This window comes from Lonchura striata, chromosome 14 (genome assembly GCF_046129695.1).
Source record: "Lonchura striata isolate bLonStr1 chromosome 14, bLonStr1.mat, whole genome shotgun sequence".
Classification (NCBI taxonomy): domain Eukaryota; kingdom Metazoa; phylum Chordata; class Aves; order Passeriformes; family Estrildidae; genus Lonchura; species Lonchura striata.
This window is the reverse complement of record NC_134616.1, coordinates 15,240,919-15,268,712: the sequence shown is the minus strand read 5'-3', so window position 1 is coordinate 15,268,712 and position 27,794 is coordinate 15,240,919. Positions and strand designations below refer to the sequence as shown.

General features: G+C 60.8%; 3 protein-coding genes across 4 annotated transcripts; 1 reads left to right on the top strand and 2 right to left on the bottom strand.

Annotated features, from left to right (window-relative positions):
* The first annotated feature begins 189 nt into the window (after nt 1-189).
* On the top strand, nt 190-12,668 carry ZDHHC9 (zDHHC palmitoyltransferase 9). Of its 2 annotated transcripts, XM_021547819.3 has the most exons (10): nt 190-208; nt 554-850; nt 7,347-7,507; nt 8,071-8,229; nt 9,019-9,156; nt 9,287-9,335; nt 9,594-9,696; nt 9,830-9,933; nt 10,047-10,212; nt 10,948-12,668. In XM_021547819.3, the coding sequence occupies exons 2-10, from the start codon at nt 684-686 to the stop codon at nt 11,050-11,052; spliced, it is 1,152 nt and encodes a 383-aa protein (XP_021403494.2). In that variant the 5' UTR covers nt 190-208; nt 554-683; the 3' UTR covers nt 11,053-12,668. The 2 variants fall into 2 exon arrangements, with proteins under 2 accessions (XP_021403494.2, XP_021403492.2); XM_021547817.3 differs by lacking the exon at nt 190-208 and having other exon boundaries at nt 480-850.
* Nucleotides 12,669-13,168: 500 nt separating this feature from the next.
* On the bottom strand, nt 13,169-17,396 carry SASH3 (SAM and SH3 domain containing 3). Its single transcript, XM_077786569.1, has 8 exons — nt 17,275-17,396; nt 15,028-15,120; nt 14,642-14,791; nt 14,415-14,559; nt 14,193-14,341; nt 13,868-14,074; nt 13,447-13,597; nt 13,169-13,370 (listed from the first exon to the last, which is right to left on the bottom strand). The coding sequence occupies exons 1-8, from the start codon at nt 17,326-17,328 to the stop codon at nt 13,186-13,188; spliced, it is 1,134 nt and encodes a 377-aa protein (XP_077642695.1). The 5' UTR covers nt 17,329-17,396; the 3' UTR covers nt 13,169-13,185.
* Nucleotides 17,397-18,198: 802 nt separating this feature from the next.
* Nucleotides 18,199-25,281, bottom strand: XPNPEP2 (X-prolyl aminopeptidase 2). The gene is made up of 21 exons (XM_031504759.2): nt 25,136-25,281; nt 24,325-24,434; nt 22,739-22,902; nt 22,596-22,659; nt 22,313-22,417; nt 22,096-22,182; nt 21,849-21,995; nt 21,664-21,765; nt 21,481-21,562; nt 20,906-21,101; nt 20,711-20,800; nt 20,517-20,626; nt 20,353-20,430; nt 20,173-20,244; nt 20,007-20,067; nt 19,758-19,827; nt 19,540-19,644; nt 19,173-19,232; nt 18,918-18,994; nt 18,703-18,801; nt 18,199-18,427 (listed from the first exon to the last, which is right to left on the bottom strand). Exons 1-21 carry the CDS (start codon nt 25,279-25,281, stop codon nt 18,227-18,229), a joined length of 2,226 nt encoding a protein of 741 aa, XP_031360619.2. The 3' UTR covers nt 18,199-18,226.
* Between the last annotated feature and the right edge of the window lie 2,513 nt (nt 25,282-27,794).

The window sequence follows — 27,794 nt, the reverse complement described above, 5'->3', positions numbered from 1 at the left end:
TGGAGTGGCGAGAAGGGGTGCAGTGGGAGGAGCTGCCACGGATTGACAGCGCGCTCGCCCAATAGAAAGGCGGGAAGCGGCGGGGCGGGGCGAAGGGCGCGGCGGGACCAATGGCCGCGGCGGCTCCGCCCCGTTCGGGCGCGGGGCGTGGCGGCCCCTCCCGGCGCGGTGCGAGCGACCGGCGCGGCCCGAGCGGCACCGGCACCGGGTGAGCGGCGGCGCGGGGCCCTTCCCGGCCCCTTCCCTCCCTTCCCCTTCCCTCCCGTCTCCTCTCTAACCCTTCCCATCCGCGCTCTCCGCGGCTCCCGGCACGCCCGCACAGCCGGGGCTGCCGTGCCTTGTGTGGCCGGGCCCTGCCGCGTCCCCTCCCGGTGCGGAGCCGCCCACCCGAGGGTCTTCCTGGCCGCGCCCCGCGCCCCTCCCGGGTGGATTCCCACGGCAACGCCCCTCCCGGGCGCGGGGTTTCCATGGCGACGGCGGCCGCCGCCCCCCGTGCCGGTGCCGCCGCCGCCCTGGTGCTGACCGAGCGCTTTCCCCGTTCCCTCTCCCGCAGCCGCCGGCCCAGCCCAGCCCAGCTCGGCCCCGCGGGGCCCCGATGATGCTGGGCGCTCGGGCGGCGGAGCAGCAGCAGCAGCAGCGCCCGAACGTGCGGCGGCCGCCGCCGCCCCAGTGACGGCCCCGCCATGTCGGTGATGGTGGCGAGGAAGAAGGTGGTTCGGAAATGGGAGAAGCTGCCGGGCAGGAACACCTTCTGCTGCGACGGCCGTATCATGATGGCCCGGCAGAAGGGCATCTTCTACCTGACGCTCTTCCTCATCCTCGGCACCTGCGCCCTCTTCTTCGCCTTCGAGTGAGTTCCGCGGGGACCCACGGGACGGGGACGGGCCCGTGTGCCCGGGGCCTCCGGGAGAGGGAGGGAAGCGGAGTGCGGCTCTCCCTGTCCAGATCTGCTTCCTCACCCTCAGCAGACTGACCCTGGAGGTTCTGGGGGGAATGGGCCCTGCCGGAGCCCTGCCAAGGGGTGACACTGGCCCTGCTTCCCTGTGGGTCACCTTCTGTCTTGGGACTTGGCAGTCCCTTGTCCCGAGTGCTCCTGGCTCCAGGATAGCCGGGGTGCAAGGGGACAGTGCTGCAGCCCTGGGGCACAGCCTGTGTCCCTGCAGCCCCCACATCAGCCCCACTAGGGAGGTGACCCCAGCAGGAGGATTAATGAAAAATGAGCTGGAGGGTCCTGCCAGTCTGACCTAGCCCCAGCCCCAGGCTGCAGTGCAGGCAGAGCCACGCTGGTATTTAGGAAGGATCCGACCACCCCTTCCATCACCTCAGCAGCCTAAAGACCTTCGGCCAAAACCTTTGATCCTGCTGAAAAAGAGGGATCTGCCACCTCTGAAATAGAGGGATCTGCCCTCTCCCCTCAGCTCTCCCTGGGAGCTGGGCTGGGGAGTTTGGCTGGCCTTAGACTAATCCTGAAATCAAAAAACAAGCAAAAAGGGAAAAGCCTATGTTTGTCTGGGCTGATGCTGCAGCAGGGGGCAGGACACCCCTGTTGCCTGGCTAGAGGATGAACTTGGATCAGTTAAACAACTGAAAAACTTCCCTTCCTCGGTCTCCATGGGCATGTTTGTGTTGTGGGGCAGCAGAAGGGCTGAAATAGGGTTGGGTAATACAAAAGGTTGAAAAGCCAAGATGAGCGAGTAAAAGGACCTGCTCACTGGCTAAGCCCCTGGCTATTCCAAAAAGCCCTGGGCCCAGATGCTGTCCTCCTCAGCATAGTTCCTAAGCCAGGGAACTTGTTTCCACATTCCCTGGCCCAGCGTGTCTCTCCCTAGTTCCCTGCCCGAATTATCTCTGTCTCAGTCTGAATTCTGAGGTACTAAGTGACACCGCTCTTGGTTTGATGTTTGGGGTTTTTTCCATCTGAAAAATAGGGCTGAGCCTTCCTGCCTTACAGGAAGAACTATTAAGTGTTGCTGCTCCAGAAACGCTTATTGCTGCACCAGAAACACTGATTTGAGGGATAATTGCTCTGGCTCCCTGTGGATCCTGCCCGTAGCAGGAGCATGAACCACATCCCGCTCTGCCTTGGTTGCGCTAAGGCAGAGTGAGCCAAGGCTGTTTTCCAGACCTAGGCTGTGGTTAGTCAGGAACGTGACTGGAAATTCCTTGAGAAGCCCCTTTCCATGCTCTGGCAGGCAGAGGCCTGTGGAGGAGTCGCTTGCACCGAGACATTGAGGCTGTGTGTAGACCTGGAGGGTGGGCTCTGCGGGGGGAATGCTGCTGGGAACAGGATCACCTCTGAATTTTAGTTAAATCATTGAGGGAGATAAGGAAAAGTTTGGGAAAATCCAAATACCCAATGAACCGATTCTTTCAGTGCAGAACACCTCAGTATTTTTTTTTTGTTTGGAACAGAGGAGATTGTTTTGAACTTGTTTGGGGATTTTTGAATTTGGGATAGGGATGAAATGTTGCCTTCCCAGCTGGAAACACTTCCCAAGGTCTCTGTTTCACTGATCAGGCTGAGATAAGTAGCTTGGCTGCTCAGGAGCCCTGCCTGCCCTGCATGTGTAGGGAGCTCTGGGTGAGGATCTCAGCCTCGCTCTTTCACTGTGTTGTCTCAGTGTTTGGCAGATTCTTTAGTGTTTGCGTGGAAATTCCTGGTTTCCCCGTGAAAGTTGCTGTGTGGATTCGGAGCGCGGCAGCCGGCGGTGGGCGGAGGAGCCTTTCCCTGGCTGTCCCTCACTGCAGGCTGCCTGTGCCTCTCCATTCAGCTGAATCACTTGCGCAGTCACACCTTGTCTGAGCGCGGCTCCGACTGAGCCAGGATCTGTCTGGCTGCTCGCCCTGCGCCGGGCTGGGCTTGATCCTGGTGCTCCGGGCTGCCCTGGCTCCAGTTACAGCTGAGGCCGGTGGGGACCAGCACCCACGGCAGGAGGAAAGCCACAACCCTTCCTTCCCAGCCCTGGAGCGATGGGGCTGCTGCTGGTGCTGGTTTTCCTCCAGGTTTCTCCAGTGCTGCCAGCTGCTCCGCGGTGTCCACAGGCCAGCGGGCTGAGCCGCCTCAGCCCCGTGCGTGGGAATTTCTGTGTGTTGATCCCCCAAACCGCAGCGCTGTGTTTTGGGACTGGGGAAATCTCTCCCTCCAGGAGCAGACAGGAGCCAGAAGCTGGCAGAACTCAGTGCTGTACCTGAGATCCGACTCCTCCCTCTTAGATAAGGCAGAGGGACGGAGCTGTGCTGGTTCCCGGGAAGGGCTCTGCAGCGACCGACTGGAGTCCTCTGCCCAAGGGCACCTCTCTCACCACTACGGAGCAGCTCCCGCTGCTCCCTGCAGAGTCCGAGAGCTGTGTTTAACTGGGTCTGCTCCATAACACGTCCCGTAAAATACAGTTTCACATCCTCTTGGCGTTATTTCAGACTCCTAATGGTACGTCAGCCCTGTGGTTGGGCACTTAGCTGCTGTCTTCTTGAGGTGCTCCTGCATAAGGGGACCAGATAAAGCACTTGTAAAAAATCCCTTTATGAACTGGGATGATGGGATGCAGGGAACTCTCAGGCTGGGAGTTCCCTTTGCAGTTCCCATCTCTCCTGAAGTGAGTTCCATGCTCAGCTGAAGGGAATGGGATTTCTTTTGTCTCTGACTTTTCAGCACATCTGTAAATATTAGAGGCATGATAGCACTAGCAACACCACTCCTCATGGGAAGGGGCTGCTCTGGGATTTTCCAATGCCCAAGCATGTTTGTCACTTTGTTTTTCCTACTTTTTTAGCTTTGTGGAGATGAAAATGTCTTTGTTTTCTGATGAGTTGTAAACACGTAAACTGCTCTTTGTGTGACTTTATTTTTTTGTTTTGATTTCCAAAGCCCAGAGTCCCAAGACTCACAGAAGGGCCTCTGAGCTGGCATTACCTCTGGTTAGATCTGTGTCAAGCATGGTCAAAATTTACACATGAGTTAATTCATGCTTTTTAGTCATTGTAATTTGTCTCAATAGAAGTGAACTTTTTGATGTCCAGAGTTCAGCTTGTTTTGTGCCTGTTTCTGGGGGAAGTGGCCACTCCTGGGGTTTGGATTGAGCTTTTTTTCATATGTGGGCTCCTTCTCAGGAGATTACTCTGCCCTCCCTGCAGCCTCCACATCCTCTGTGGCACCCCCATTCCCAGGTGGATCTTGAGATGATTTGTCTGTGCAGAGATTTTTTTGAGATTTTGGCTGGGAAAAGAGCAATGACATCGGCATAACGCTCCTGTCTCCTGCCTCAGTTGTGTCAGAAACACATGGCATATGCTGACAGTTGATGTGGCACTGCTGGCAGGTGGGGAGAGGTTCCAGGGAGAGCTGCAGCCCTGCCTGGTGCTGCTGGGAAGGGTCTGGACACAGTGTTGTGGTGTGGCCGGGCTTTGGAGCAGCTGCTTCCATTCTTACTGCAAAGACAGCAGCTGGTAGACACCATTCCTTCCCTGGTGTGAGCACCCAGCACAGCCAGGCTGAAGTGCCCTGGTGGGGCCTGCCTGGGAGATGTGCTGTCCTGTGGCTGTGGCTGCAGTCCCTGTGGCTTTCCCCTTCCTTCAGAGCTTTGCTCAACGTGCTGATTACAACAGACCTTCCCAAGTGGGTGCAGAATAACCAGCCAAGCACCATAACTCATGGCACCTCCCAGCTGCTTCTCCCCCTGCTCCCCATTCCAATGATCCCTTTGTTCAGCCTTCCTGCCCCAGCCCACCCTGCTGTGATGATGAGTTGTGATAGTGCTGTTATTGTCTGCTTTTTGGTGACAGAATGCTCCAGAGCACAGATATGGTGCTGGGAATGGGGGGAGCAGCATCCTCACATGCCAACAGAGCATCTCTGTTGGCTCTGAGCTCTCCCAAACAAAAGATCTTTAAATGTCTTTTCCTGAGCAGTGAAATTGTCTTTGAGACAAGGCACAGACTGAAGATAGCCCAGTGCTAGTGAGTACCTGAGTACCAAGCAAGCCAGGACCTTGAGTGGCTGCTTTCCCTGCCCTGGACGTGCTCCCTGGAAGTCACCTGAAGAACGAGGCCCCATCAGCACAGGGAGGGTGGAAGACACATGGTGGGCTCCACGCTGGGCCTGGAGATGCAATTTCACCATGGTGGGAACTTTTCTGGCTCTAACCTCTGCCCTCACCTGGAAGGGGCCACAGATGCCAGCCTGGCTAAGGGGAGCTAAGCTAAGCCTGTGTGGAAGCAGGACGGTCATGGCTTGGCTTTAACACAGCTCATGGATCCATATTTAAATCCACAATATGTTCATGTTGTCACAGCAGTTCCAAAAGCTGTCATATCAGCTGGGCAAGGGTCAGGCTGCAGCCCTTTGGGGCAGGCAGACAGTGTCCAGCTTTTAAAGGAATAATCACAGAATAGTTTAGGGTGGAAAAGACCCCCCTGAGACCATCAAGTTCTGTGGCTGGTGACCATCTTGTCAGCCAGACCAGAGCACTGAGTGCCACATCCAGTTGTTCCTTGGACACCTCCAGGGATGGGGACTCTACCACCTCCCTGGGCAGCCCCTTACAATGCCTGACAGCCCTTTCCATGGAAAACCTTCTCCTGATGTCCAACCTGAACCTCCCCGGCACAGCTTGAGGCTGTATCCTCTTGTCCTGTCACTCTGATTGACTGGGAGAAGAGACTGACCTGCACCTAAATCCATGTTCCATCTTCCTAACCCCATATTTCTACCCCAAATGGGCTCCAAGATTTTTGTTTACTTGCTGACTGCTCACAGCTGTCCCTGGACTTTGCCCTTGCAAAGGGAATGCAAAGTTATCTTGGGCTGCCTGAAGATGATAAGCTTGGCCCTCCAGTTCTTTGTGGGCAGGGCTGGGCACAGGGACATTGTTTTGGGGAATGGCAGAGTGTGCAGTGTCTGAAATGAAGGATGTTGGTTTAAGGCCCAGGCTCTGTGTGTTGCTGTGGGCTTTGGTGTTGCAGCTGTGACTGAAGCGTGCTGTAGCTTCAGTGTGCAGCCCTTCTGTCCCTGTCACACGTGGGGGACAGCGCTGGGGTCAGGCAATGGCCCAGGAAATGTTCCTGCAGTGGGCCTGCGGAGCCTGGTGCTGCCAGCTGGAGCTGGAAACTGCATTGTGTTTGGGGAATCTGTGGTGGGAATTAAATAGTGCTGTGGAGGCCATGGAAATGACCTTGCTTGGGGTGGCAGCCCCCTCAGGAGGATAATCACAGCAGTAGCCTGATGCTCCCATGGAGAGTAACAGTGGAAAACAGCAGGAGTCTGGGTTGGATCCATCCCTCAACAGCAGGGATAAAGGTGGATTCTAGAAAGCCAGGTGCCTGAAAGCCTGGGTGCCCAGCTGCACCAGGAGGCTGGGAAAGGGATGTGTGTGAGGAATGGTGAGACATGGCACAAGTGGTGGGATATAAGTGGGGTTTCCCTTAAACCGTAGCAAAGCTCCACAGGAACTTCACGCCAACATCAGTAGGGTTTTCTGAAGGAATCAGGGTAAAATATGGTTTTTTTTCAGCCCAGTATGTCTCTAAAACGTGACTTCTGCCCAGGCCTCCCACACAGTTAGGGCTGCAGCACCTCTGGGGACATGATTGTGGGTGTCCAGGAGAGCATGGCCGTGGTGAGCTGCGTCCCATGCTCCCTTTGCATCTCCTCTATCACAGTGGGATCAGCACCATAAACTCCTTGTTGGGCCTTGCAGTATTTATAGAGCAAACAAACCTTGTTCCCATTTGAGCTGGGTGAGTCTTGAAGCAGGAACCTTTCTCCTTTATTTGGAGCGTTCTAGTCCGTTGTCCCAGGACAGCCAAAGGAAGCCAGATGTCTTGTTGCATGGGAACGTTGTACTTCCACAGGAATCCATTCCTAAGAAGCACAGGATGCACTTAATCCCAATAATTTCTGTGGTGCTGGAAGCTCTGCTCTTTAAGGGTTAGCCAGAGATTCCCACCATCCCCACAGGCTTCCATGCCTTCTGGCTCTCCAGCTGTAGGGTCCCTGACCAGGCCTTGGGTGCTTCTCCCAGTGGTCTGGCCCATCCCATGGCAGCAGGAATTTAATGGACAAGGACTCTCCAGCTGCCTGGTTGTGTTTCTGTCATTCCTTAAAATGGGAGCTGAAAACAGAACAAATGCTGGGAAGTATCTGTGCCTAGCTGGTGGAAAACGTGGAGATGCTGTGATGGTGCCTGGCTGTTGGAGCTGCCCCAGGAGTGTTCCCCTGTGGTGGTGGGATCAGAAGGATGTACTGGACTGCTTCTCTGCTCCAGATCTAAGCAGTGCTGTGGAGTGCCGGGCTCTGACGCTGTGCCAGGCCACGAGACTCTGGCTCACTGTCTCCTGCCCCGTGCCTGCAGGTGCCGGTACCTGGCTGTCCAGCTGTCCCCGGCCATCCCTGTGTTTGCAGCAGTTCTCTTCCTGTTCGCCATGGCCACGCTGCTGCGGACGAGCTTCAGCGACCCCGGCGTGATCCCGAGGGCCCTGCCCGATGAGGCAGCCTTCATTGAGATGGAGATCGGTGAGTGTGGAGTGGCCAAGCTGGTGAGGGTTGGAAAAGCCTTGTTGTTTATGGCGTATTTCTAGGTTACAGTCCCTGTAGAACTTATCTTCCTGGCTGGACCTGTGAAAGTGAGGATTGCCCCAATCTGCTGGCTCACTTTACTTGGCCAAGTTTCAGGAAGGCAGCACGATGTACCTGTATCCTTCTCTGGGAGCCGTTTCACCGGCTGCTTTCTCTCCCATAGCCGTGTACATACAAACTCAGTTTGCTTTTGAGACGGGGTGCAGAAAGCTTGGAGTGGTCCCTTTGATCCTTCAGGGAGAGAGGAGGTTTGGTGGATGCAGGTGATAATACCCAGCCCACTCTCAACATGCCAATGAAAGCTCTGGCATCCCTTTATCCCTTTTCCTGCCTCTAAGCTGCCAGGTTGGCTCTGGCCTGCGTGAGCAGAGCTGCAGCCTCCGGCTCCGGAGCCAGCGGGCTCCGATCCCGCTGGGTGCAAAGGCAGGGAAGTGAGTTGTTGTTTGAGGCCCGTCGTGTTGTAGCAGCAGGTCTGATCTGTGCCCGCTTCTCTCTGGCAGAGGCCACCAACGGCACCGTGCCGCAGGGTCAGCGCCCGCCCCCGCGCATCAAGAACTTCCAGATCAACAACCAGATTGTGAAGCTCAAGTACTGCTACACGTGTAAGATCTTCCGGCCGCCCCGCGCCTCGCACTGCAGCATCTGCGACAACTGCGTGGGTGAGTGGTGCTCGGGGCTGGCCTGGCCCTGCTCCTCACAGAGCCTCGGGACAGGGCAGAGCTGCACCCAGGCTCGTGCTGGGCAGCTCTGGACTGGTGGAGTGTCCAGGCTGCCTCGTTTTGTGCTGGAGGAGCTTGTGGTTTGCTTAGAACCTGGAGCCAGGTGCTTCCTCTTTGCCAGGACTTTGGCAATAATCGAGTCCAGCTGCTCTGTGTACATGAGCAGCCCATTTTGGAGTCCCACTGGACTCTGGCCTTGCAGGACTGGAGGGTTATAGTGGAGAGCTCCTTCATCAGCACAGAGATTGTGCCGTTCCCTGGGGTGCCCTGCTTGTTGTCTTTCTTCTGTGTATGTAACTAGCTCTTGCTCAGCGTCACTGCTCCAGGCAGAAATTCTGTCCTTTTCGACCCCTTTCCTCCTCTTCAGATTCCCAGCCTTTGTGTGTTTATGCAGTTTCTTGAACTTTCTCCTGATTATTCCAGGGTAAGAACTTGGGGACTCCCAGGCCTTCATCTAACCCATGTACTGTGGCTGTTGTACCCCAGGGAGAGAAGACACATGGAGGGTCAAGCTCAAATTCCCTCTTGCTGTGCAAAATCACTCATTATAAAATAATTTTGGACTTTCTGACTTCTTGAAAGGAGGTCAGGATTTGGGGTCCTGACTGAGCAGAGGGTGGAACTCGGCAGTTTGTGTCTGTCTGGGAGAAGTGGGAGCACAGGAGCAAGGATCTAGAGGTGGGCAGGGCCATGCCAGGGCAGTGCTGATTTTCATCTTGGCTTCCTCAGAGCGCTTTGACCATCATTGTCCCTGGGTGGGCAACTGCGTGGGAAAGAGGAACTACCGCTACTTCTACCTCTTCATCCTCTCGCTCTCCCTCCTCACCATCTACATCTTCACCTTCAACATCGTCTACGTAGCACTGAGTGAGTCTGCCTGGAGAGCTGGGAGGCAGGGAGGGAGTGGTGGTGGTGTGAAACCAGAGTTAGGGAGTCAGAAAGGGAGCTGGACTCAGTGGCATGTTCCTGGTGGAAAAAATCTCTTTTTGTATTGTAGAATCTCTGAAGATTGGGTTTCTGAACACGTTGAAGGAAACCCCAGGGACATATCCTTCCATGGTTCCAAGGGCTTGACTTCTCCAAAACTGGGGGTTAGTGGGAGCTGCACTAGGGAGTGGCTGCTTAGGCCACTCTGAGTCTTTTTGAGCATGGATGACAATGTGGGGAGCATTTTCTTGACTTTTGGGAGGAGAATAAAACAGAAAACAGTGGCTAGGAGAGCAAGAGAAGTTGATGTTTGTGGGGGCAGTAACAGGTGGGCTGGGCCTGCTTTCATGTTGTTCCCAGTCCTTAACTGTTCTCACTGTACTGGAGGTGCTCATCTGTTTCTTCACGCTGTGGTCAGTGGTGGGGTTAACTGGGTTCCACACCTTCCTGGTGGCACTGAATCAGACAACCAACGAAGACGTAAGTAGAGCCTTCCTCTTCCTCTGAGCTGTCGCCGTTTCTCAGTGTGTCAGGGCTGTGCACAACACAGGGATCTGGGTGCTGGGGCAGGGTGGCCGTAGAGTAAACCTGAGTTTGTGCCCAACTATTTCAGATTAAGGGGTCCTGGACTGGGAAGAACCGTGTCCAGAATCCCTACAGTCATGGCAACATAGTGAAGAACTGCTGCGAGGTGCTCTGCGGGCCCCTGCCCCCCAGGTGAGCTGCTGAGGGGCTGCCTTGACCTTTGTCTTCCACCAGCACTTCTGCTGGGAAGAGAGGTGGGATTTGGGGAGACAGGGGTCTCTGATGGCATGGCTGTGTTCCTGCAGTGTCCTGGACAGACGGGGCATCCTGCAGCAGGAGGAGAGCACAGCTCAGGAGGGGTCGTGCCCACGAGGACCCGGCACACAGGAGCCCCCGGCCACGCAGGGCCCTGGGCAGGCCCAGGAGGGTGGCATGAAGCAGCAGGACGGCAGCATTCCTCCCCCCAGTGCCGTAAGTGATCCCTTTGGGTGCTGGGGGGACCCTGGGACAGTGGGAGAAAGCTGAGAGTGTGACTTAGGAAGGACAAAATTACATGGAGGGTCATGTGAGAGGCTGCTGCTGTAAAGCTTGTTTGCTCTGACCCTGGAAACCAGTGTCTTGGTTACCTTGGATTTCTTCAAAGGACATCACAGCTGGCTGTAGTTTTGAAGATCAGTCCTGCCATGAGAGCACTCAGGAGCTGTTGCCCATGGAGCTTAGTGGGGCTGGGGAGGGCTGAGAGGTTGCAAACATCTTGTTCTGGTGCTGTGTGTGAGCTGCAGGACTGTCCCTGGGATCTCCATCCTTGGAGAAAACTGTTGTGTCTCTGAGCAACCTGCTCTGTGTTTGAAACTAGTCCTGCATTAAGGACATAGTTTGACAGGAGACCTCCAGAGTGCCCTTCCCACCTAGATTATTCCATTAGCGTGGTGGGAAATGGCTCAGCTTGTTCTTGCTTGGGCACGAGCTGCCCTTCTCTGATGGACACAGCCCCGCCAGCTTCTGCTGGAGCAGTCCAGTGCTCCAGCTCTGTCTGAAGCAGCTGTTCTGCCTGTTGGGTGGCCCCTGGTTTTGGTTTCTCCTTTTCCCAAGCCCAGCTGAGACTGCTGCTAGTGGAGCTGGAGGTGGTAGGGGAGCGGTGGGACCTGTGTGCTCAGGCTCTGCACTGGGGATGTCCCTGCAGGTCACTCTGTCCTCTCTCTCCAGGTCCCTGCGCCGTCTGTGAGCGACACTGAGATGCCAGAGGAGAAGCAGCGAACGCCTGGGGAGCTCCCGGTGCCCTCCCCGGACCCTGGGCGAGCAGAGCACTAGCATCTGCTTGGAAGGGAGAACTTTGTTGTTTTGTCTAATCAAAGCTGGAAGTGGTGGAGGAGAGGAGAAGGGCTGGATGGCAGGCGCCTGATTCCCCATGGCCATTTTGCTTTAGTCGTTACTCCCCGCGGTGCGGGCAGCGCTGGCCTTGCGCGGTGGCACGGGACAGCGAGCGCGGGTGGCACGCCCTGGTCACCGTGGGGCACTGCCAGCGCCAGGCCTGCCCGGGACCGGCCTCTGGCTCTGTCCTGGGTGCTCCATCCTGCCTCAGGGCTGGGGCTGTCCCTCCGCCCGGGCCCAGCTCTGACAGGGCGAGGCTGTCAGGGCCGGCCTGCTCCCTCCTGCTGAGGAATCCCCAAGGAAGGGGAAAGCAATCGTGGCAGCAATGTCCTCTCTCCCCTCCTCCCTCCTTCCTCTAATCTGTTCCGTTGTTTTGTGGTTGGCGTGGCAAAGCTTGTCAGGAGATGTTTTGGTGCCCCAAGGACCCAAACAAGTGGGAAGGAGTTCTGCTGGCAGCAGTTTTTAAGTGGCTGTCCTCCTGTGCTCCTTTCCATGTGATGTAACAAGGCAGCAGCTATGAGGGACCCTCCTTCCTGTCCTGCCCTGGTACTCAACACCACCCTGGGCTTCAAGGGAGAGAGAGGGCAGCCAGGGTGGACAGCTGCAGGGAAGCATCTGCCTGTGCCACTGGCTCCTGGCTGCTGCTGGGGCTGCATTTGTTGCTGGGTGTCTGCACTCAGCTGTGGCAGAGCAGCTCTCCAGGACCTCAGCCCCGATCTGTGTTGTGTCATTGCATCCCCTTGTCCCCCCCTTGCCTTGTTCTGCTGTTCTCAGCCATCCTAGACTGGCTTTGGGAGCCTTGGATCTTCCCAGGATTGTGCCAGCTGCTCAGGGCTGGACTTGTGTGTCCTCGACAGAGAAGGAGAGGCTGGGGGGATGGTGGGTGAGCTCTGTGCCATGGCAGGGCTCCCCCTACCCCACAGTCCCCATCCTGCACTGGCAGGACCCTCACACCTCTGGGGTTTTGCAGAGGTCTCTGGTGGAGGAGAGGCCCTGGCAGCTCCACGTCCCTTGTGCTGGGCACTCCCGTTCCTCCCCGCAGGCGTGTGATGGCTGCTGGGGGTGTCCTGCCAGGCCAGGCCCGTGTGTGTGCCCGTGATGCTGCTGGCTGGCAGCGAGGGGTGTGGTGTGAACGTGGCACCGGCACTGCCCCCTCTCCCGCCGTGTGGGGCCTCTTCTCCCGGGTGAGAGGGCAGAGCTGCCACAGCTGCTCCCAGTTGGAATGTGGCCGCCCTGCCATGGCCCTCAGCCAGCCCAGCCGCATCCCGTTCCATCCTCTGGGGACAGAGCTCCTGTGCCCCGCCCCGTGGGAGTTGCCCCAACACGCTACTGACCAAATCTCTAATTCGGTGCGAAAAAGTGTGTATTTTGGCTTTGCTGCTCCCTGTTCCACGAGGTGTGTGGAGTGCTGCCTGCTGGGACCTGCCTGCACGGGGTCAGGGTCTCCCGAAGGAAGGAAGGGGGTTGGGTGAGGGTTGGGTGTTCTTTATTTTTTTTTTTAATTATTTTTTTTAATTTTAAAACAATGAAGGAAACTTAATTGGTTTGAAAACGGCTGAGCTGTAGCCCCTGCGTGTCTGTGCTGCCCCAAGCCAGCTGCCTCTTCCCCCTTCCCTGTGCGTTTCCATCTCACACTTCCAGGGTGTCTTAGCTGTGTTCTCTGCATCTTGCTGTCCCCCATGGCAGGTGAGAGGGTTCTTTGTGTGTCCATGCTGAGAAGTGACAGTGTCCTGGGCAGGCTTCAGTTACCTGCACACACAGCTTCCATCCCCAGCTCTCCCTTCCTGAGCCTGCCGGTAAACCTGGGAAAAGCAGCCAATGCCCGTGGTGTCTTGGCGGGGAGCACGGTGCCCCAGCGTGCCCAGAGTTCCTGCCTTGGGGCAGTGATGCCAGGCAGTGCCATGCAAAATGTCCTGGGGCACCTCGTGTCCACCCAGCACGTGGCTCTGGTGCAGGGGCCGAGCCGGGCCCCGAGGTGCCACCACTGGGGCTCCCTGTCCCCCGCCAGCAGCCGTCCCCTCCAATCCAGCCCCCCTGTTAGGGCCAGAGCGGGAAGTGGCGGTGCCGGCGGGCTCAGGGGGATTCTGCCATGGAGAGAGCCCCCAGCTGCTCCTCAGGACCCAGCTCAGCCTCCTCCCGGCTGCCATCCAGGGTCTCCGATCCCTCGAAGCAGCCGGAGTCCCGGGGAATGTCCCCTTTGGGCTCTGAGGGCGATGGCGGGGCCTCGGTGGTGTCACCATCCTCTGGCTCGCTGGCTGCTGGAGAGGGCCGTGGTGTTAGTGGTGCTGCTGGGGTGCCCGGCCAGGGCTCCCCCGCCCCTCCCCAGGCTCTTACTGTCATAGTCCAGGAGGAGCTCGGCAGCCGTCAGCAACTTGGCGCGGTGCTGGGGGTCCGTGATGTGCAGTTCGTTCAGGTGGGTCTCCCGCAGCTCCTTGAAGTCCTCCAGGGTCTGGTACCCATTCAGCAGGAGGGTGGGGGTGTGTTCCTGGGTGGGGGGTGTGGGTAGGGGTGAGCAGGGCTTGGGTGGCTCCCCTGGCTCCCCCTGACCCCAGTGTTGGCCTGTAGCTCCCCCCTCAGTGGGTTCACAGTGGGCACTTACCCCACATTACCTAGAAATGCCCCACGTGTCCCCTCCGTGCCGCTGGGTGCTTGGTGGGGGGACCCAGGAGGTGGGGGATAGTGAAGGGGAGAGGGGTTGGTCGCACTGCAGGTGCCGTGCTGGGTGCTGCTGTCCCCCTCAGCCCCTGCCCCTCACCTGCAGGTTGATGCGCTCCAGCAGCTCATGGAGGGTCTTGGGCTTGAGGCGCTTGTTCCGGCTGGAGCCCCGGCTCCTGCGGGCAGGGACCGTCTCCTCGGGGATCACGTCCACGTAGATGAACTTGAAGGAGCCCACCTTGTTGTTGAGCAGCCCGGTCCAGGTGCCCACAGGTGGCTTCTCGATGATGCCGATGATGTCCCCTTTCTAGGCCAAGGGACGTGGGATGGTGGACAGGCTTGGGGACAGCCAGGGAACAGCCCCGGCTCAGGGGGTCCCTGGCCACCCTCCCCCCCTGCCCAGGGCCGCAGTGGCCGTGGCTCACCCGCAGCTTCAGGGAGTCCTTGTCATAGGGGCTGGGGGTGAAGTCGGTGTGGACGCGGGCCCGGCCGCAGAAGGGGCCAGTGTAGGCGGGGACGGTGTCCTCCAGCAGCTGGCTGTCCCTGGGATCGCCAGGGCTGGGAATGTCACTGCCTGCAGAGAGGAGGGGGTCAGGATGTGCCCGGCTGGGGACATGGGGGCAGTGTCCCGTCGGGGCTGGCCTCACCGCTGGACATCTGGCGTCCGAGGGCCGGGCGCCCGTCCTCCTCCTCCTCCAGCTCCAGGAACAAGGGCACCTTGTCATGGCTCTGCTCCTCCACGCTGCTGGCTGGGGACAGGGGGCATGAGGACCCCTCCGCCTCCATCTCTCCCTGCTGAGGGTACCGGGGTCAGGCCGAGGGAGGGGGAGCTGTCCCCCTCTCCCCTGTGCGTGTCCCCACGCCCCCTGCTCACCTTCCCCTCGGCCAGCGCCCTCACAGCCATCCTGCCCATCTTGCGGTTCATGGTGCGGGAGATGACCGCCCGCCACTTCCTGCCCAGCTTCGTCCCGCTGCTCCGCACGGCCTCCTCAGGCCTGGCAGCGCTGGGATCATCCTCGGGGATCTGCCAGAGCGATGGAGAGTGAAGGCAGAGCCCCCCACCCTGGGCAAGCCTCAGCAGGGTCACACAGGGCTGTGAGATCCCAAATCCCACCAGTGCTGGCACCCTGGGGCTGCTCCATGACACGTGGGCCACTTTTAAGACCAGGAGTTTTGGGAAACCAGCCCTGAAATGGGCTGTTCCCAGGGGAGCAGGAGGTGTCAAGGGGTGCTGCTGCTTCGGGGGTGCTGGGAACTCACGTTCTCCTCCAGGTTGAACTCCTCGCTTGACACGGGGGAGCTGACCTTGGACTTGTTGAAATCCTTGAAGCTGCTGGAACGCTGTAGGGAAAGCTGGGAGCAGGGGCAGAGGTGTGAGGGGGGAGATGGAAAGGTGGGAGATGGGCTTCTTCCTGCGTTCCCTGCCCCAGCTCCTCTCTGCTCTTTGGGCTGCTCTGCCCATCCCAGGGTGATGCCAGTGCTGGGAGGAGTTTTTTGCTCTTTTCCAGGAGCTGCCATGTGTCATCAACCCCCTGGAACTGGGATGTGGAGCTCTTGGTGCCTGTGCAGCTGCTTGGCACGGAATTCCCAGGGCAGGGATGCTCTGGTGTGAAGCCTGACACTGCCATGCTGGGAACATCCCAGGGCTGTGCCACAATGCCACCCTGACACATGGGCCAGGATGTGGGGGCACACAGGGCTCTGTATCTCCTCTCAGCACAGGTGGGCAGGCAGTGAAGGGCCACATCCCTGCTGCTACCACAGGGTCAGCTCCAGGACCAAAATCCTGGAGGCTTCATCCATGTTTTCCACCTGTGAGTGTCACCCCATAACCCAGAGAGCACACCCCCAGCATCACCAGCTGGCTTGGTGCCACCTCCATGCCTAAGCCATCAAAGCTGGTTTTGGATCTCAGTCCTGGCACACCTCTCCACCCCTTGCCCATTTTGGGTCTTTCCTGTGCCCCCTGCCTGCCTTCCTCTCCATGGCCTCAGGTGCCTGTCTCACATGGAAGGGTTTCTCTGTGCCAGGAATGTCCTTGGTGCCAGCAGAGCCACCTGGTCCCAGGTGTCCCTCGTCCCTGGATGCCAGCACCAGCGTGCTGGCACACTGGGACACGGTGAGCTTGGCTGCCACTTCCAGCACTCTTGAGGTGCACACACCACAGTGCTTGCTTTGCCACCACCATCACAGGGATTTCTGTTCTCAAGCAGCTCTGCCAGCTCCTGTTGTAGCGGAGGCCTTTCCCAGCCCTGCACAGCCTGGCCCTGTGCTGTTCCCTCTTTATTCTCCTTCTCATTGGCTCCACTGAGCACCCCTGAGCCCTTGGTTTTGCCATTCCTTGCAGAGGGCTGGCTCACGGTGCCACACCCAGCTGCACAGCCCCTGTGGCTTCATGCCAGCTCCAGCTGCATCCGTGCAGAGGGGATGCTGGCTTTTGCCCTGCTCCCACCCCAGTGCCCTGAATCCACCAGATCCAGACACACTGAAGCTTCCAGGGCTTCGGTGCTGAGATAAAGCAGCTCTGAGACAGAACTGCCCTGGGGCTGGAGGAGCCATGGAGAGCCTGGATGTGAGTCAGGGGGGCCGGGCTGTCCCTGAGCAGAGCAGGAGGGGGAAGTGAGAGTGGCTGTGGCTGGGCAAGGGCAGGGGATGCCCACTGGGACTGGCCAGGGTGGATGGGCCACCCCAGCGCAGGGAGGAGGACTTCACCCAGGTTTCCTGTGCAAGCTTGGCAGCATGGAGGAGCTGCCATGGCAGGGTTTGTGCCTGTCACGGGCAGGACCTCTCCACCAGGCACTGCCCCTGCTCTCCGCGATTTGCAGATGTTGATGCCAGCCCAGCAAAGCTTGGCAAGAGCTGAAGTGCCAGCTGGTAGGAGACCCGGCAGGGGATGAGGAGCCAGTTTTGGCCCTCACTGGTGACTTCATGCTCCAGCCTTCAGCCGCGGGGTGGCACACGGCCGTGCCACGCAGGGGGCTCTCGGGAGGCCGTGGCACTGGCAGCTGGCGCTCCTGCGGCTCCCACCTCGCAGCGGTGCTGCCGGAGGAAGCTGACACACGTGACGGAGCTGCAGGCTCGACCGCAGCACCTTGCTGCGCAAGAGAGCTGCACACCCGCACCGCAGCCATGTCCCCCGCCAGGAAATGACGGGCGGCCGCCCACGTCTGGGGAGGCCATGGGGAGTGGGGGGCCACATCCTCCCCCAGCAGAGCTCCGCGGGTCCCACCGGCACCTGATCCCGAGTGCCGTGCATCCCAGCCACACGCCCCACCAGGATGGAAGCCAGAGTGGGAGGTGGACAAGGCCAGGACCACGCACTGGCGAGGCCACAGTGGCTGGTGGCAGGACGGACAAACTGACGGCAGGGCAGCTGCCGTGCTGCCCCAGCCCCCGAGGCCCTGCCCAGCCCTCCTGCTCAGCATCCCACGGCAGCCCAGGCTCGAGCAGCTCTGGATGTACCGGGACATCGGCGGTGCGAGGGCACCGGGATGCCGCAGCACTCACCTTCCTGTGTCCCGGCTCCTTGTCGCCGGCGTTGGAAGGCTTGCGGCGCAGCATGGCGCTGGGGCCGGTGGCGAGGGCTCAGAGTGCGGCAGCGGCGAGCGCGGCCCGACCCGACCCGACCCGACCCGACCCGTCCCGCGGCACCGGCACCGAGCCGGGAGCGCACAGGAAGCGGCGGTCACATGAGAGGCGCTTGCAGCCGTGCTCGGGGTGGCTGCCGAAGCGCGGGCTGGGGCAGGAGGAAGGAAACCCTCCAGCGAGCTGCTGCCCTGCCCGGGGCCCCTGGGTGGGGACGGTGTCTGAGCCCTGACACTTCTGGGCCGTGCCGCCCCTCGGTGATGCTGCCCGTGCCCTGCCTCCCCTTGGCAGCGCCGCCGCCCCTCGGTGATGCTGCTCCATCCGCAAATGGGCATCGTGCGTCCCCCCCATGGAGAAGGTGACAGTCCCAAACTCCTCTGTTGTGCTCGCCCCCGTGCCTGCTCATCCTGCTGGGACACGATAGCCAAGCTCTCTGCGTGACACTTGGTCTGGGATGTCCCCCGTGTCCGCAGGTCCTCGCACGCAGGTGGGACGTGCTCATGGTCACCCCGCTGCTGGCACCCGCGGGGATATCCCTGCTCGGGCTGGCTGCCCTGCCTCTTCTCACTCCAAATCCTCCATCTTTTGCCCCACAGCTGAACTCTGCCCAAATCCATCTCCCCACTGTCGGCGTTGGCTTGGTGGCCTCAGGGCTGGACAAGGTGGCACAAGGAGGGTGCCAGGGGTGGGGTTGGGGCCGGACTCCAGCCCCAACTCAGCGGCGAGGCAGCGCGCAGCACATCGGGCACAGCGGGGCCCGCCTTGCTTTTGTTTAATCCCAGCCGACAAATAGAATACACCACAAAAAAAGGAAGTGAGGGTGGGGGAAGACCCAGCCGTGGTGGGAGGGGGTAGTGGGGCCACGGGTGGGGGGTCAGGCCCCCAGCCCGCTGAGCAGCACCGAGAGCAGCGAGGCCAGGGCCAGCGTGCCCGCGGCGGCGGGGCCGGCGCTGCTCACCGGGAAGGGCTCGGTGCTCTCCTGCAGCCAGGCGTACGCCTCCTCCAGCCGCTGCCGCCGCAGCTCCGGCCCCACGTGTGCCCGGATCCTCTCGTAGTAGGAGTTCAGGTACCGGATCTGCAGCCAGGCACCACGGGGAGCTGCCGGGGGGGGTGGCCTGGGTGCTGCCCCTGCCTTTGGCCCTCCCCGTCCAGCTGCCCCACACCCTGACCACTGGTCTCACCTGCAGAGCTCACTGCCCCTCTTCATCCATGCACCCATCCTTGCTCTGTCCTCATTTACCCACTCCAGCGTCATGCCATGGTCCTGTTTTTTTCCTGCATCCACCCCCCAAGCCCCTGTGCTGACTTCGCATCCCTGCTCTGCTCCCCACCCTGAGCACACCCCTGTACCTGCTCTGGGGACAGGAGGCTGAGGTTGATGAGGTTGCGGTCATAGGGCACCAGGGACACCACCTCGAAGGTCAGAAAAGGCTTCTCCCCGCTCTGGTGCTGCCACAGAGAGGTGTCATTGGGTGTCCCCTACCCCCTCAGAGTTGTCCCCACCCCTGACTCGATGCAGGCCACCATGGTGTGCCACCTCTGTCACTCTGTCTCCATTCCCCTACCTCAGTCTGTGCCTCCACCACGAGGGCGACGTCCTCAATGCGGATCCCGAACTCGCCATCCTGGTAATACCCGGGCTCTGAGGGCCGGGAACACGCCTGGTGAGCCCCCAACCCCAGCAGCTCTCCCAGCCCACCCCAGTGGGGCTGGATCTGGCCCCTGAGCACGCCTAAGAGCTGACACCCCGTCCCTGGTTGGGCTCTGTGCCCAGGGCTGTCCCAGAGAGCCGGGGTACCAGTTGGGGTGCCAGGACATACCAATGGAGGTGAACATGCCAGCCTCCAGTGGCACGTTGTTGGACTGGAAACCCACGGGCCCTGCAGGGACACAAGGCGGGTTAGAACTCTGTGGATGGCACCTGCTGCAGGGACACCCCAGCAAGGACCACAGAGCCACCAGGGCAAGGACTATGGGGCCACCATGGCAAGGACCACTACAAGGACAAGGATCATCCCAGTAAGGAGCTTGGGACCACCTCTCAGCAAGGATCATGGGGGTGTTGCAAGCAGGGATTTCCCGGCTCTTTACAGAAGCTCTGCTGGGAAGCCCACAGTGAGCTCCTGTCCTTGTCCCTGTCCCCGTAGCTCAGCCCATATGCCCAGCACCAGTTTTGGTGACACCTACACTCATGGACTGAGAGGAAGTTGCCAATGCCATGGCCGGTCCCATGGCCATAGTTGAGTCCAACATTCCAGAGTGCCCGGCGGGCGAAGGACTCCACTGTTCTCCCTGGGGAGTGAAGAGGTGGGATGGGGGCCAAGGAGCCTATGGGGCTCCCCTGTGCCCTCCTGCTCGCTGTGCCAGGGGTTCTGTGCAGGGCCAACGCTGGGTTTGGCACCCACCTGCTGTGTTGGATGGGAAGATGAGGCGGGAGAGGTCAATGTTGCCCATCAGCACACGGGTGTAGGCTTCCTGTAGGGAATAGCAGGGGGTGAGTGACACCCAGACACCCACCCCTGCACATCCAGCCCTGGCCAGGCCTGTATGCTGAGTGCCACAGGGAGTGCTGGGCAGTGCAGGGGGGTCTGGGTATCTCAGGGGTGCCCTGGGCAGTACAGGGGGATGTTGGCTGCCATGGGAGGGGCTGGTACCTTCTGGAGCGGGGTGGGCTCACCCCAGTGCACTGTGCGAGTGATGTCTGTTGTCCCATCCCTGCAAAGGGGGGATCATAAAGGGCTGATGCAGCCCCAGCACTGACTATGGGGGGCCCTGGATGTGGGGCTGTGGTGGGGGGGGGTCTCGTTCAAAGCTACACACAGATATTGCCCTCCGGTGTCAAAGAGGTACATCTCTCTCGCAGACAGCATCCGGCTGCTCCCGTTGGAGGGGCTGCGAGGGGAGAGGGGTCAGAGCCCTCTCCCAGCTGCCCATTGCCCACCACACCCTGCCCATTGCCCACCACCCCCTGCCCACTGCCCACCGCTGCCCCAGCCATACCTGTAGTGAGCCAGCGCTGCGTTGAGCCCGCTGGCCGAGATGGACTGGAAGCTGGGCCCACGGCTGTGCTCCTGGGCCCTGGAAGGCAGCAGGGAGGAAGGGAGGTGCTGGGGGCCCCTGGCTGCCCTTCACTGGGCAGGGCAGGCCCCGGGGGCAGCACTGACCAGCGGAATGCATCTATCTGCTGAGCCCCCGAAAACTCGTCCACGTGCCCCTGGGGGACTGCCTTCTCCAGCCACAGCAGGTACTGGATGACGGCCACCGCGTCCCGGACCTGGGGTGACAGCGGGGAGGGGACATCAGCACCCTGCTTCCTCCGGTCTGCCCCCTGTTCTGTGGGAAGGGGGACAGCCCTTACGTGCGCAGCTCGCAGCATCTCCTGCTCATGGGTGTTTTTCACAGCCTTGGCCATCATGACAGGCGAGTAGCTCTCCTCCAGCAGCTTCTCCTGTGAGGGCAGACAGAATGTGGCACAGCTACGTGTCCCCTCAGGCGACAGGTGACATGGGGCCATCCCTGAGCCTGCAGGACGCAGGCCAGGTTCGGTGCCCACCTGCGGGATGATGGCGTAGAGGCCGTAGGTGGTGTACTCGGTGCCCAGCCACACAGTGACGCTGCCCTGGGCGTAGCGGCGCAGGTGGGCGCTCACCTGCCCGTACTCCTGCAGCTCCACGCACAGCGGCCCCGGGCAGCCCGAGCGCAGGGACTCCCGCGCCGCCGCCGAGAGCCGGGACTCCTCCACGAACAGGCTGGGGAGGGAGCGGGATGGGGTGGGCACAGACGGGGTGCTCAGCTGCTGCCTTTGGTCCCCCCGAGTCCGGCCACGCCGGCAGAGAGGAGGGACCCGGGCGGCTGTGAGGGGATGCTGGGCTGGGAACGGGAGGAACTCAGGCTGTGAGGAAAGGGAGTGTGCCGTGCCCTGGGAGCGAGGGGATGGATTGGGAAGGATGTGTGGCTCGGAAGGACAGGCAGTGGGGCTGGGAATGGCAGGATGGGGTGGCTCTGGGGATAATGGGCAATGGGGCAGAAAGGAAGGTCCTGTGGGGGCTGGCTCAGGAAAGGAAGGGTGGAAGGGGGTGGGTAGTGAGCCCCCTCCAGGCCCCGTGCCCACAGGGATGTACTGCCCACCTTATGGTTGTGTTGGTCAGGAGGGTGTAGGAGTAGAAGACAGGGTTGTAGGGGATGTCATCTCCGCGGAGGTTGAAGAGCCCTGCCAGGAACGAGACCTCTGCACCCGCGATTGCCACTGCCCTCCCCCCCAGCAGGGTTCGAGCCCACGGCCCCTGCCGTGGCCCCACCGTGGGTACTCACAGGCCGTCTCCTCCAGCCCCGACAGCAGCACGGCTGTGGGGCGCCGCACATGCTGCTCCATCCGCTGCCGGATCCCAGCCACCTTCTCCTGCCAGCTCCTCCCTGCGAGTCGGGCGAGTGGTCGGCTCAGTGCAGGGACCACCGCGGCCCCAGGCTGGGGGTGCTGCGGGAGGCTGGGGTCAGACCTGTGAACTCTGCTGGGAGGCTGTAGATCTCGCTGGAGGAGGGAGGGGGTCTCTGGTCACCCCATGCCTGATCCACAAGGTTGGTCTCGAGGGGATGCAGGGTCCGGCCGGAGCCGTGCAGAGCCCGGCTGTAGCTCTTCCAGGTGTCTGGGGGGTTAGCAGCCCGCAGGTTTGGGCTCCTGGTAAATCCACACCCAGGCGCTGCCCTCCCGTGGGCAGGGTGACCCACAGTGTCAGCCAGCCCTACCGATGGAGAAGAGGAAGGGGTCCAAACTGACTTTCCCCTCCGCAGGAACCGCCTTCAGGATCCACATCCCGATGGACTCGATCGAGACTGCAGGAGAGAGCTGGGTGGCCCCGCGGATCTGCAGTGTGTCCCGGCCCACGCTGAGCCCAGAGGTGGCTGTGGCAGGGCCTGGGGGGTCCCTGGGGACTCAGCGGGCCCCCATCCTGCCCCCACTGACTTGTCCTCTGCAGCTCCCAGTTGCAGTCCAGCTCCCGCTCCGCCTGGGTCCAGTAGCGGCTGTCAGTCCACAGGGCAGCCTTGTCCTGCGTCACCACCGCGGTGCCTGGGACAGCGTTGGGGGCTCAGGGCTCACCTCTTTCCCTCTCCCTGCAGCTGCCAGGGACCCCCAGCGGCTCTCAGGGACCGGGACCATGCCGTGCACATGGATCCCAGGAATGAGGACCAGCAGGCGGGTGCCAGCCCCCCGAGCAGCGACCCGAGGGTTGGGGGGATGCCCTCACCTGCAGAGCCGGTGAAACCGGTGAGCCAGCCCAGCCGGGCGTCCCGCTCGGAGATGTACTCGCTCTGGAGCCGGGATGGAGCCGTGAGAGGTGGCTGTGGGCAGGGAGCGGGTCCCCGGGGGTGCGGGGGGCTCCCGCCTTACCATGTGGGCATCCGTGGAGGGCACGATGTAGGCGTGGACGCTGTGGGTCCGCATGATGCCCCGCAGCGTGGCCAGACGCGCCGTCGTGTTGGTGGCCGTCCGTGGCAGGTACTGGTGGCACAGGGAGACGTGCTGGGACTGGGGGGGGACCCCGTGCCGGGGGTCTCAGGAACAGGGAGGGGGAACAAGGGGAGGCTCACTGGTGGGTCCGCGGAGCAAGCCCGGATGTCATTCCTGGTGGAAGGAGCCTGTGGCGCCCGCCCTGCAGCACAGCCTGTGGGCACGGCGACACCCGGGAGCCTCAGGCTGCAGCCTGGGGGCCTGCTGGACCTTTGCTCCAGCCCGGAACTGCACCAGGCAGCTGTGACCCTCGTCCTCAGCCCCAAACACCAGCCAGCCAAGCTTGGGGCTTTTTGCAAAACCCGGTGTTTTTAGCCTCAGAAATAGTGGATGAAAAGCAACGTCATCCCCTGGTTCAAGAGGAGATAAATCTCCCGGTGCCCGTGGTACAGTGGGATCATCACGGGGAGAAGCTGTGCCCAGCACGGAGCACGGAGGGGCTGGCAGGAGCCTGCCTGGAGCATCCCAGCCCTGGGGCTGTGGGAGGAACTGGCTGAGGTGGGGCCATGTCCTGGACCTGACCTCTCCCCAGGGCTGCTTGGCATGGGGTCCCACCACCACTCCCTGGGCTCTCCATCACCAGCTGGCACCTGGCTTCTCACTTTGGGCCAGGGGCACACAGCTTGGGTCCGTGGGACAATGCGTGATGGGGTCATCCTCAGCATGAGGGGCCTTGGGTACCAGTGTCTGCAGCTGCATCTGCTTCTTGCCTGCCCCAGGCCCATCCCTGAGGCAGCCGGGCAGGGTGAGCCCCAAGACACAGTCTGGCTCCTACCCTGGGGTGGACCCACGTTCTCCACATCTGGTTCCTGGTGTCCCCAGATGTGCCGTCCCACCCCAGCGCCCCGCCTGCCATCTGCCGTACCGTGGAGCAGGAGCGCCCAGGCTGCGATCCAGAGCGGGGGGGACATGGCTGCCCCGGCCAGGCACCAAGGGGACACTGTGCGTGATAGGTCCCTCCTCCTGTGCCTTTGCCCCAGGGGCAGAGGGATGCGGAGTGGGAGGGACAAGGCCTCAGCAGATACAGGGAGTGGGGAGCAGGGTTTGTCCCTTTGAAAAGTGAATTCTGCTGCTAAATAAAAGCAAACAGCAGAATCAGCACAAAGTCCAAAGATCCTGCAGGAGCAGAAGTTGGAATGTGCCAACTAAGCCTGGCACCACCTGATAGCCAGTGAGAACTCAGGGAAAGGCTTTGCTCCCTGAGGAACCCGTGTTTTGGATCTGTGGAGAGCTGACATGAGATCTCTGGGGTGAGGGCCAGATGTCCCCCAAGCCAATCAGGCCCCAAAGTCATCCCTCCTTCTCTAGAGGACATGGAGCCATGCAGGGGGGTGCAGGGGGGCACCAGCCCCTGTTCAGTGCCTGGCACCACCAGCCTCTGCTGGGGCCGCACAGGGACCTGTGCTCCATGGGAGGATCCTGCTAGGATGTGCCCTTTGTCCCTCCAGGACCGATCAGCAGCCCACCTCTGTGCATCTGCCTTGATAAAACCTCATTATCTTCATCATAAGGAGCCTTGACCCCGAGGTCTGTCACTTTGATTGCATAGCTACTTCCTCCAGCGGCTTTAATGGCTCTGGTTGTGGAGAGAAAGGCTGGGAGAGGGGCAGACCTGCTGCCACAGGCACTGGAGGTGTCCACCCCTGACATGAACACAGATCTCCAGGGATGAGTGCACGTCCCCACCCAGGACAGGTCATGGAGTTGCAGACTGGTTGGGCCTGGAAAGGACATTAGAGATCCTCTCGTTTTGACCCCCTGCCATGGGCAGTGATACCTTCCATTATTCCAGGTGGATCCAAGCCCCTTCCAGCCTGGCCTTGGATACTTCCAGGGATGGGACAGCCACAGCTGCTCTGGGCAACCTGTGCCAGGGCCTCCCCACCCTCATAGGGAAGATTTTCCTCCCTCTATCTAATCCACACCGACTCTTTTTAATTTAAAACCACCCTGCCTTGATCTGTTGCAATAGGCCCTACCAAAACGTTTGTTCCCATAGATTCACATCCCCACCCTCCCAGGCTTCCCAGAGCACTCCCTACAGGATCACTGCTCATCACAGCCCATGAGGATCTTTGGGATGTGCCTCCCTCTTCCTGGGCCTGGGGTCCCTGCACCCCAGCTCTCACAGGCTCGGCTCAAGGCCAGACAAAGTTGGATCTGTGTGGGGACCAGGAACCCTCTGAGCTGCTGCCTCTTCCCAGCGGCACCTCATGGCCTGTTGGGCACACAGGTGTTTACCCACCTGCCCTTGCAGTGACTGGCTGGCTGTGTCACCGCTCTGACTGCCCAGCTGTGTCACTGAACTGGCTGGCTGTGTCACTGTTCCGACTGTCCAGCTGTGTCAACTGGCTGGCTGTGTCACTGTTCCGACTGTCCAGCTGTGTCCCCACGCTGTCTGGTGTGTCCGGCAGTGTCACCATCACACCTGCCGTGGCACCGCTCCGCCTGTCCAGCTGTGGCACCGGGGCCCTGCTCACCACGAGGTGGCACCAGGACCGCGCCGTGGAGCCGCACACCCTTGTCCCGTGTCCCGCCCTGCTGCCCCGTGTCCCACTGTCCTGTCCCTCACCAACCTGCAGCTGCGGCAGAGCCGGGGGGACCCCTGGCCACCCGCTCCCTCCGGCTGAGCCCTGGGACGCTCCTGTCACCAATGCCTCGGGCTGCCCGTGCCTGGCATCACCCGCTGGTCCCGCCCTGTGAGAGGAGCCCAGGAAGGGGCAGGGCGGGGTCCCCATCAGGGGCAAGGCAGGGACAGGTGGCAGAGGGACTCCAGAATTGCCGTGCTTGTTACGCAGTTTCCCAAGGCTGCGATGCGGTGCCGTGGGGACAGTCAGGCAGCGCTTTGCTGCCATCCCGCTCCTTAGCGACACGCGTTAATGGTGCTTCATCCTCCCTGCCGGCTTCCTGCCGGGGCCGGGGGCTGCACGCCTCACCCCACGGCTGCACTCCACTCCGGGAGGGTCCACAGGGCGAGGGGGACCCCCACCCCATTCATTCCTACCCTCTGAGCTCCACCCCGCCGTGCCCTCACAGGCGGTGCCATCCGCGGTGCCGCCACCCTCGGGGCCAGCCTCCTCCTGCCCAGCCCGGGGGTGGCACGGGCCGTCCCCGGGGACCGCGGGGCCGCGTGTCGCCCCGAGCCAGCGTCAACCGGACGAAGCTCCTCGGCCGCCGTGCGTCCGGTGGGGCCCGTCCCTCCCGCGGGAGGTTTCCTCGAAGACGAGCCGGAGGAAGGCTTTGGGGGGACATCCTCCCTTTGTGGGCTATTGTTGGCCTTCCGTCACCTGCAGAGGCCGCGGGGTGACTCAGGCCGGGGAGACGCGCCCGGCAAACAGGACGCGGGGAGGATGTGCGGGCGCAGGAATGCGGAAGCCGCTGGTTGGCACCGGGATGCTGCCAGGATTCCTGAAGGTGCCCTGGCAGCCAGGGTGTGCCCGCTGATGCCTGCGCAGGGATGGGCTGGGGCATCCTCCCTGCGCCACAGAGCTCGGCAGCCGGGCTGCGGGCATGAGGCTGCAGCTCCTGCTCCCCCTGAAGAAGCACCCCCAGTTTGGGGGTGCACAGCACTGGTGGGGAGTGCTGACCCCACATTGTGCCATAAGCGAGGGCTACAGGAGAGTCTGTCTGGGGTGAGAGGCTGCAGCCAACAGGGCTGGAACAGGTTCAGAGGATGTGCCCCTCTTGTACTACCACAGACATGTGTGGGGCTGTGCACATGGTACCCACACACCGGGTACAGCCCCTCCTCAGATCCCCCACTCCTCCTGTAGCCCTTCCTAGAGCACCCACACACACACCAGGTACAGCCCCTCCTCAGATCCCCCCACTCCTCCTGTAGCCCTTCCTAGAGCACCCACACACACACCAGGTGCAGCCCCTACTCAGATCCCCCCACTCCTCCTGTAGCCCTTCCTAGAGCACCCCCCCCCACCCAATACAGTCACCAGCCTCTCCTAGAGTGCCTCCCTATACCCATGCCCCCATACAACTCCTCCTGCAGCCCCCCCATATGCCCCTCTTTGCCCCCACACCCTGTCAGGGCCACCCCCTCACCCCACTGGCAGGGGCTCTCTCAGGGTGCAGTTGTAGCTGTCATCCACCTTTCTGAGGGTTGATGACACCCACCTTTGTGGAGGCTCACCCTGGCCAGGTGCCCCCAAAGCTACTGCAGCACTGCCTCCTCGACTGAGCAGGGAGGGAAAATACAAGGAAAAGATCGAGATAAGGATCAGTACATCACCAGGTGCAGGCATGTGTCAAACAGACTCAATTTGGGGAAATTAATGGAATTTCCTAAAATCATGGATGAATGGAATGGTTTGGGTTGGAAGGGACCTTAAAGCCCATCTTATTCCAAGCTCCTGCCTGGGCAGGGACACCTTCCACTATCCCAAAGTTGCTCAAAGTCTTGTCCAACCTAGCCTTGGGCACTTGCAGGGATCCAGGGGCAGCCACAGCTGCTCTGGACAACCTGTGCTGGGGCCTCATCCCCTCACAGCCATTAATTTCTTCCTAATATCTGATCTAAATCTCCCCTTTTATATATTTATCACCAATCAAATCAGAGCACAGAGTAATGAGAAAAACCCCCAAACCTTAACCCCTTTTCCCACCTCTCCCTTCCTCCTGGGCCCAAAGTAATTCCCAATTTCTCTCCCTTCTCACCTCTGCAGTGGGGACTGTGGGCAGCTCACCACACACTGACCCCTCTGCAGACACTGCCTGGCTGGGGGCTGGAGGGGACAGTGGGCGGGCAGGACAGGTCCCTGTCCCCTTGGGTGCCGGGGAAAGGGGGGCACTGGGAGGGGTTGTGTGAGCCAGGTGAAGTGGGGGCTCCCAGAATCTGAGATCAGGCTGGGACGGGGGTCCCAGGACTAGGGTGGAAGGGGACATGCTGGATCCAGGCTGTGCAGGGGTCCCATGCCAAGCTGGC